Raw genomic sequence first — 10,203 nt, forward strand, 5'->3', positions numbered from 1 at the left:
AATTATAATACTGAATAATATCAAATTAATCAGAAAAATAATTCACTGTGAGCCACATAAATCTTTTTTGGGTAATTAGTCACTGTGAGGCATCTGTATTTCACACAGTGCTAAATATCTATATTAAAATGTAATAGCTGAAACAGACAAAGCAAATATAGAATATATAAATATGCATCCGATGTGCAGAGGTGAAATAATATTCAGGTTTGTAGGATGGCAAATTTGACGTAGAAACCATTTATTGGTTCTAAAATTCTAAAAATATATCAGTAAAGGTCTTATTGATAATATTTTTATGTAGACAAATATTTAAAAAAAATATATGTAATGCATCTACAGAGCTTTTAGAAAGGTGCCGAATAAAAGTATGGCTTTTCCTAAAAAAAATATATATATATTATGATTGGGAATTAATTATTTTAAAAAATTTGGCAGGTCCAAATTAATGTTTTGTTTATTTCTGTGGAAGATATCTGACGTTGTGAGCCAATAGTAAAACGACACTGGTATCACATGGTATCTCTGTGTCGTTAGTTAGTGTGGAAAAAAACTGATAAATGGCTGAGATTGATGATATGTGCCCGGCAACGACATGTTGTGAAGTGAATGCAATGGAACAGGGGAGGGAGAATGTGACATCTAGTGGCTGAATGTTATCACTGTTGTAAATAGCACCTTTAATTTAACCTGAACCAAAATGAGGATCCATTATTAAATATATCTTTATTCAAAATAAATTAAAAAACAAAACAAAAATGGCTTTTAAAGGCAGATAGTTACAGTGCAAGTGGCAAATAGTGTAACTGTACAGTAAATGTTGGTCCTCAGAGGAAGTAATCTGGATACTTGTATCGTGAGAGACATTTAAATCTCCCCTCCTCTACGGTGACACACGACAGGTTGGGCAGGCAGGGGCAGCTATGGTGGAGTCTTTTCCCGATGAAAGGAACCTGGAAGCAGAAAGGGAGACACCTTTGGTATGACATTCATTTCTTTTCCATCAGGCATAATGGATGCAGTGATCACTGCCATGATGACACCACTGTAAAGAGACAAATCAATGGCGTGTGACACTTCACAGATGGGATGACGGCACATCTGTCTCACCTTGTGGCTCATAGGGTGACAGTCGTCTTCTTCCTGTCCCATGGGCGTGCACATACGGAGGCTGCGGATCCACAAACTCACCGCACAACACATCCCTCCTCCACACTGAGAGTCCTTCTCACAGGCCTACACACACACACACACACACACACACGGTTTAGATGCTGGGATTTTATTAAGCATATTAATGACTTATGCAGACCAAAGAACTGATTAGTTTTATGGAGATGAAGTAACTTGCCAGTATCATTTAAATCTGTAATAACAATTTCCAGCTAATAAGTAGTAGGCGTACATTATTATGAGCTGAAATGGAATATAATATAACTATCTTTTCATTAGTGTATAATCACCGGAAACTAAGAATCGTTGTATTTTCGTTAGCTTAGAATGAGCCCTTCATATCTACAGAGGGAGCGGGTCATCTTCACGTAGTCCGCCGTGTTTCTACAGTAGCCCAGAATGGACAAACCAAACACTGGCTCTATAGAGAGCCTTTTACGTTTTTACGTAACCTAAAGGCCACCGTAATTTTTCGACACAGGTGGCCTCTGAAGGGGATGAACGGCGTTACCACTTGGCGGCTCACGTTACCAATTGGCGGCTCACGTTAACCCAGTCTTGGAGAGGGAGGAGTGAGCGGCGGGGTACTCAGTTGGTTGCAATCTGCAACCACAGCACTAGATGCCGTTAAATCATACACACTGTGCCTTTAATGTAGTGAATTCCTTATTAATCTTATTAAAGTTTATCATTATTAAAGGAGCAGTGTGTAGGATTTAGTGGCATCTAGTGGTGTGGTTGCAGATTGCAACCTTGCATTATTTCTAACAGCCAGCAGGGGGCGACTCTTCTGGTTGCAAAAATAAGTCTGATTGTATAGAAGTCTATGAGAAAATGAGCCTACTTCTCACTTGATTCATTACCTCAGTAAACATTGTAAACATGAGTTTATGGTCTCAATCTCTAGTTTCAAGTCTTCTTCAGTACAGCATGATGTTCATTTAGTAAATTCTGGTCCCATTTAGAGTCAAATAGACCATAAAGCAGTGGATGCTTTAGGGCGTGGCTACCTTGTGATTGACAGGTCGCTACCACGTTATCACTTCTGGTTGCATAAAAACCAAGATGGCGATAGCCAAAATCCCGAATGTGAGTCTTCTAAACTGTAGTCCACAAACCAATGGGTGATCTCATGGTGACTGCGTCCACTTCTGATATAGAGTCTATGTTAAATACTAATGAAAACATAATTATGAATATTATATCCCCCTAAATCCTACACACTGCTCCTTTAACTTTATGACTTATTTATTATTTATTATTAATATCAGCTTTATATTATGAATCTATTTCACTTTCAGGTTTGAAAATTGGTATAAATAAAATGTCCAAAATTCAATGAACAGCTGTCATTGGTGTAACTGGTGCAATGATATAATGAATACATGTATGTAATATTTTGTGTTGTAATTAAACACAATTGTATGCTAATTATTATACTAACAGGAAAACACAGGTAGTGTGAGCTTTTAGATGGATGAGAAATGTGTTAGCAGTGGAGGTGCGATACACACTGCAAACTGGTGTTACACCCTTACCAGTATATTATGCTAATGGTATATTGTTATTACACCATTAGTCACATCATACTTCAACAAAACACCTCAGGATCGCTGGTGATTGATTGTTTGAGTGTCTGGATGAGAAGCTGAGTGACAGCTCTCGCTCTGGATGAGATGAAGGGAACACAATGAAGAGGAACAGAAGTGATTTCATGTGACATGACGCGGATGAAAATCACTTTCTGTTTTATGGCTGCATGCTCCTCATCAGCGACCAGAGGGTTGTTGTGACAGGGATGGCTGTTTTATTAGCAGGTCATGATGGCCATGATTTATGCTCATAGAATAATGTAAATCCTGATTTGGATATGGAAATCATTCATGGAATAAGTTTGCCACTTCTCTGCTGGGTTGTTATAAATTGATTAATTTATTTAATTATTTTATTACTACTAATAATATTATTAATTATTTATTTAATTGATATATATTCATGGATAAACTGATAGATATACTGCACTTATCATTTGATATTATAATAGCCCTTCATGCTTTTAGAATATCACAAATGCTTCACAGACTGACTGTATATGTGCATCTCTAAACATCTTTTAAAAAATATTAAAAAATATATATATATTTTGTTATACTTCTTTTGGTTAAGTTTTCTAATAAATAAATAAATACATTCTACATTTTACTGTTTAATGATAACTTTACAGTACAAGATATTTTTAAATTTGTCCTTAGCTAAACTTTAAAAGCATAGTAAAATTCAAATACTTATACATAATTATTTGGTGAATAATTTGCCAATATTAAATATTTGTGATCAAAGAATGAATGTTACAATGAGACATAGGTCTATGAATAAGTACATGATACAAGCACACATAAAATCTTTCCTTAATCCTGTAGTATTACTTTATATACTTATATAATGTATTTGTTTTTTACTAGAATATTTTAATTTTTTCTGTTTATTTTGTGTTTAGAGTTTAATTTCTCAATTTAAGGTGTCAAAAAATGACTTCAATCTTGATGGTAATAACTAATGCTAAATGTTTGCCATTCAGAACAAATTAAATATAAAGCAGTGCACATCATGCAGCATTTTCTTTTATGAAAAGCAAGCTCTTCCATTTTCCCATCACACCGAGAGCTTCCCGTGAGGTATCTACCTGTTTGCTCCCACTTACCCCTGTGATGACTGCTGAAGATCCGTGGGACACCAGCAACAGGGGGAAGAGCAGTAGGACGAAGGACCTCATGATGAAGAGTTGTCTCTGTGCTGCCGTGCCCTCCGGGCTGAAAAGTGAGGATGCTGAGGCTAGTGGATCTTGCTGCATGTACAAACGTGACGGACCGCAGAGACAAGTGGCCTTCAAAAACTCATGTGTTCAGGGACAGCAGAGGTTTATAAACCCAGCCTGCCATTCAGAAACTCTGTGACTCACTCACACCAGCATCACCAAAAAAAAAAAAACAAAGGCCAAGGAAAACGTTGACTTGACAATGCCCCTGCCTTTCATCCTTCTGATAATGTTCTTTTCCTTTACGGTGAATTGTTTTCATACCAGAAACAAAAGCATATTTTATTTTTCAGATTAGTGCAGACCTATTCAGTGTGGCATCCTTTTATATTCCTATATTTCTCACCTTTTTAGGGTCCAAGGCCACAGTTTTGAAAACATCCTTTCAAACCCACACTCAACAGTGTTCTCTACAATGAAAGCATTTCAGATGCCACTGCGCTCCTGAAAATAAATATAATAAAGTGGTACGGGCCACTTATTATGTCAAACTGGGATTTCTGATTGTTCTGAGATACAACACGTATACTGTACATGCTCATCTACTTGATACTCTCTGCATGGAGAAGATGCATCAGAGTGTCTTGTCATTACAGATGAACTACATTAACTCATTATACTGAATAATGTTGATCACATACTAACCCTTCCCTGAAAATTTACGAAAGATTGTACATCAACACATAATGATAATCAGTTACTATTTTACCGAGGGAAAGTTCAAACTTCTCAAATGTGATAATTTGCTAATTTTTCTTCTGTATTATATCATTGCAATTTTAAATATTTTTAATTTTAATAGCGTTTAATACATCTGTCACACTTCGGAATATAGAGATCCACATTTTTCAAACAAGCCCATTTGTATGTTTTTCTTTAATCGGATTTAACCTCCCTGAGACCAGCGTGATCGCAGGCGATTCCGATCAGCTTTACTGTCAGTTTTAGAGCTATAGTGAAGGTAGGGAAGGAGAGTAAATAATGCTCCAAAGCTAGGCGAAATTTTAGCGAGGAAAAACCTTGACCTCTGACCTCAAGATATGTGAATGAAAATGGGTTCTATGGGAACCCATGAGTCTCCCCTTTACAGACATGCCCACTTTATGATAATCACATGCAGTTTGGGACAAAAACCATGTCGTTTTTTGAATGTAGCATAAATGTGTTATTTTCGCCTATTCTAAAAGGACGTGTTTGAATATTTCTGCATACTGAGGTCCCTAAACACACTTGAAAATACGGATGATGATGAGTGAGCAACACGTGGAGACCTCAGACAACTGTAGTGAATGAACAAAGTAGTGCCATCGCCTAAAGTCAGTGTGTTTCAGAACAGTGGCACCTCTTATGTATCTGACTGACACGACCAATCAACACTTCTGAGCTAAATCTGTCTTCATCACAGCTCAGCAGAGTGACACTGACAGCTGAGTCTCACAGGATGACGAAGAACAAAGAATGCAACAGTGACCCTATTTCATCTCAACTATTATACTGAATAATGGATCTGAATCTATTAAAACACTAAGATTTCCTTGTTGCCAAATACAACAACTTCTGGCTTGTCTTTATTTAACTGAAGGACATTTAACTGCAGCCATCTATTTACTTGCTCTAAGCACTGGCACAAAACAACCGTATCATTTGGTGTAAAGCTAAGTAAATCAGGGTGTCGTCTGCATAGCTGTAATAAGCAATCTTAGGCTGCATTCACACCAAATCGGGTGTTGCCCCAATGTCCTCCCATTCATTTGAATGTGGGTAGGGATTTTGGGCTGCGGCGGTGGGGTGCTGGAAAAATAAACCCAACGGTCTTCGGCAAAAAGGTAAAACAGAATCAGCTTTTGGAGAAATGCAACCAGATGGCCAATCACGTAACCGGCGATCCAGAGCTGTACAACCCAGTCATGAGGGAACAAAAGATGTCGTCATGCAGTCGCTTGGTGTTAATGAACCATTAAGTGACATTTCCACACCGCCGCAACGTCTGATTAAGTGTGAATGGAGCCTTATTGTCTTGCATGATTTGGCCCAGAGGGAGCATGTACAGTACAGGTTGATAATAGCGATCCAAGAATCAAACCCTGGGGTACTCCACGTCAGTATATACAGTATATAAACACTATATTACTTGTTATCAAGATAATATCACAATCAAAAGTGAACCACCATCTCCAGGATTTCATCAAATGCTGTTACAGTGCCAAAATCTACAATGACTTGGCATGCATAATCTAAACCGTGCAGCTCTCATTACTGGACATTTTAAATCCTTGAATAGAAAGCACACCAATACACTAACATAGACCAATCACTGGACAGATGCTTTTATTCTGTAAATGCAGGAAGGATGGAAACATTTCAGAAAATGCAAATAAAAGGTTAGAGCTATATAAACACTCACAGCTGTTGCAGAGAACTATCATGTTCTGCCTTAGAAGAGCATTTCAGTTGTTTTACATGTTGTACTGAAGAGATGAGACGGGTTAAATCAAAGAACAGGAATCCAGGGGCCTATCTCAATAAAATGGATCCATCTGGTTTGAAGTGAAGCTGCACATCAGTAAAATCTAATTTGGTTTACTGCCTCAAGTGATTGCTAGTATTAAAGTTTGTAACACCAAGGTTTTTTTTTACTGTTGCCAGGAGACAGAACAAATCGTTATTTGCTTTTGACATATGAATTGATTACTACTATTATGTTTAGGCGCCTTTGTCTCATATGTTTCTCTAATTACCCCCAATTTCTTTCTTTCTTGAGAATTTCATTTATTACCAGAAACAACACATCGTTTTGCATTCCCACCACAGTGAATCACAGAACGATGGCAGCTCTTCAGTCATTCCTATGAAGCTTCATTCAAGACTGTTATGCTTCTCATTCATTCTCTCTATCTGTCTCTTCTAACTTAATCAGCTGACTATGGGCGTTCACTCTTTCAGTTAAACTAACCAGATTTTGCCACGATTGATCTCCATGAATGTGATCACATTGTCGCGTTCTAACTTCTAACTTTCATTTCAGGCAAAATCTTTGCATCCTTCATCTCTTCATCTACCACCACCACCAGTGTCTAGACTCCATTGGGGGGACGTTCCTGTCTCCTCATGGCATCTCTCCCCCCTAAATATTTCTTGAATAGCGATGGAGTCTAATGTTCCCTTCAAATGGAACTTGTGAGCTCGTGTTTACAACATAGGAAGTCATGTACACAATACGCTTGGCGTTCAAGTGGTTAAAAGTCATGAGAACACCGCTGCTAGGCAACGGCAACATGGACGCTACTGTTGCATACTGTTGGCGTTTAGAAGCCAGCGAGGCTAACAATTTAGCAAGCTAGCGAGAGGGTAACATAATGCAGGAAATGCAAAGGCATAATGACTCGAATATCAACATTTTCCTCAGACTTATTATAAAATTACAAAGAAAAACTTTGTACGACTAAAAATACAATATTTTAACTAACCATCCACTGAACTTCCATGGCCTCCACCATTTCTAAAAACAACACGTTCTCACTCCAAACTCATCAGTTACTGCCACTTTGTCAGTGTCCCTCGGCATTCAAGACCACAGGGATGTTAGTTTTGGACGTGTCAGGGACGGCGTGTCATATACGCTCATTACATGCATAGTATCCTTTCAAAATAAACTTCAGCTTTTACAGGAAGTTAGGTTTAGGCAACACAACCACTTAGTTAGGGTTGGGAAACGGTCAGGATTGACGTTAACTTCACTGACTCACGTGACTGACGTGACAAAACAAGTCAACGTTAGTTTTATTGTTTCACTAGCCTCGAACAAGAGGGGTCGTTCATATGGACTCTTCTTCTGAACTTGGTAAACTCGACCCTGGTTGAACGCAGCATAATTGCCAAAGACTCACATTTTCACCTATTATGCATCATATCAATAAAGGTTATTTCCGCTTAAATACAGTCTCTCAATACTGATGTCAACTTACATCTTAAAGCTAGGGTTGGTAGTCTTGATGAACTAGTAAAGTACGCTATATTTTAAAAATGATCCAACCGAAAAACCCAGCCCAGTGTTTCCAACATTTTTCCAATTAAAGTAGCTACTGTAGCAGCACTAACTCCAGCTGTTTTTCTTTTTTCGTCAGAGCATTTGATTTATTGATTGCTGTCGGGATGTTAAGAGAACAAATATAACAAAACATGTTTTTTTAGATATTTACCAACTCTAGCTTTAACAGCCAATCCTTTGTGAATCTAGGTTCGTCTTTCCTTTATTTACTGTATATATTCATACATAAAGAAGCACGTGTGTTTCACAGTTATTTGTATTCAAGCACTTTAGAATTAGTGGGAAATATCCAATTAAAGGTGCAGTCTGTAGGATTTGGCGGCATCTAGCGGTTTAAAGAAGATTACCAACCCTAGCTTTAAGTAATGAGAGAGTGGTGGAAAACCCTTTTGTGGTGTCTGACGGACAGGCTTGGAATCCTTGGCTCTTCAGTGTGTCAACACAGATTACTGGCTCCCAGGACCCCGGCTTTGGCAGCGTGTGTTTTTTACACTAATGGTTATGATCTAATGGAGAAAATGGAGTCATGACGTAGCGCTTACATCCTTCCCTCGGTGGCTGAACCAGCAGAGTGCAAGAGGATGAACTGTGTAGTTTACCATCGGACATACTGTACATGTTGGATTTCACAGACTGCAGTACAGCCAGAGCTCATCCTCTGATTCTGTCGTCCTCTACCATCTCCAATCTCATTTGCTCCACATCCATAAACATGTGAGAGGAACACATGGCACCAGATTATGGGGTTGTGACAAACATCACATTCTCTCTGCCAGAGCATGTCATCAGAGGATCAGCTCACTTTAGATGACATAATGTTGCCGCATCAGGCTCCCAGGCTTCCTCCCTTGTTTTGTGCCACACAACATGCCGGCCCTCGCCCATAATCTGCTGTTTTTTCTCTCTCTATTACATGACCCTCTTGTAGGAGGTGGCTGCTCCGGGTAATGCCGGGCCGCCACCTGCTGGGACAATCCCAGAGAAGAGATTAGGGAGGAGTAAGGGCGAGCATGCTGTCTGTGCCTCTTTTATAAACCCCTTACTGTACGGACACATTTATAAAGGAAATTAAAAAAGGGAAAGAAAAATACACTCCAAGGACTTATGAGAAATCCACAGTGATGAATTTCTTTCATTTCCTTACTTTTCTTTCCGAAGCAGCGTCATCATGCCGCATCGTAATCTTCAAATTAACATTCACTCAAAGCAGCTCAGAGGCCACCTGACCTCGCCTTGGTCCTCACTTATTCGTCTTTCACACAATAGCGTTCTGGCAGAGCATGAATATGTCCTTGGCTGTCGAAATAGCAGCTGAGGATTGGATGTGGTACAAAAACCGAAGGACAACGCCTGATTGTGTGTGGGAAAAATGATTTTGAAACGCTCATTCCAGGTGGTGAAGTTCAATGTCGATGCCATTTTTTAAGACATGATGCGCACGGGAGATTTTCTACACCAAAGCAGCATTTTGGAATAACAAATTCTTCTCATTTATCAAAGCCTCTTGTTGATACAATTTCAATCCCATTGAGATGTAATCCTGACATCCAAAACCTGTCGTTTTCTCTCCAGCAAAAATCACCGCTGTCTTCCATCAACCCCACAAGGTCGTAGCTAATCCATTCTGTGGGACGTCCTTGCATTCATGCCTTCCTTCCACAAAGGCCTCACAGCTACTTGATGTGACAGTCTAATAGTCATTTAAATTTTCTCTGTCAGAATAGCCAGTCTGTTCTCAGGGCGTCAAATACAGTACAGGCGCTTTGTTGCGTCCCTTCAGCGTCTGATACCGCCGCACAAGGCACAAGGCCAGATCCTGACGACTGTATGAAACGCACCGGGCTTTCAAGTGAGTACAATGTAAAGCCATCTGCCTCAGAGAAAGTGCTCCGGGAGTGGTGACGTAGTACAAAGACCGAAAAAACCCACACAGGGTGCGTGGGAGAGTGGTGGCTTTATTTTGTCTTTTAGTTTTGAGGACAGTATGAATGTAAACAGCACATTTCCTACTGTACACTAGTATATGATGTACGGTGACGTATAATGTATAAACCAAAATGCTGTGGCTGTGGTATCTGGCACCAAGCAGTCAGTAGCAGATCCTTTAAGCCCTGTAGGTCGCGAGTTGGGGCCTCCGTGGATCGGACTTGTTTGTCCAGCACATCCC

At 39.3% G+C, this 10,203-nt stretch overlaps 1 protein-coding gene across 1 annotated transcript; it reads right to left on the minus strand.

Annotated features, from left to right (window-relative positions):
* Positions 1-586: 586 nt before the first annotated feature.
* On the minus strand, positions 587-4,206 carry prok2 (prokineticin 2). The gene is given in 4 exon segments (XM_037779171.1): positions 587-953; positions 1,111-1,236; positions 3,875-4,072; positions 4,074-4,206. Coding segments are annotated over 4 exon segments (489 nt in total). The 5' UTR covers positions 4,113-4,206; the 3' UTR covers positions 587-827.
* Positions 4,207-10,203: the final 5,997 nt, after the last annotated feature.

The sequence above is a fragment of the Sebastes umbrosus genome, chromosome 1 (genome assembly GCF_015220745.1).
Source record: "Sebastes umbrosus isolate fSebUmb1 chromosome 1, fSebUmb1.pri, whole genome shotgun sequence".
NCBI lineage: Eukaryota > Metazoa > Chordata > Actinopteri > Perciformes > Sebastidae > Sebastes > Sebastes umbrosus.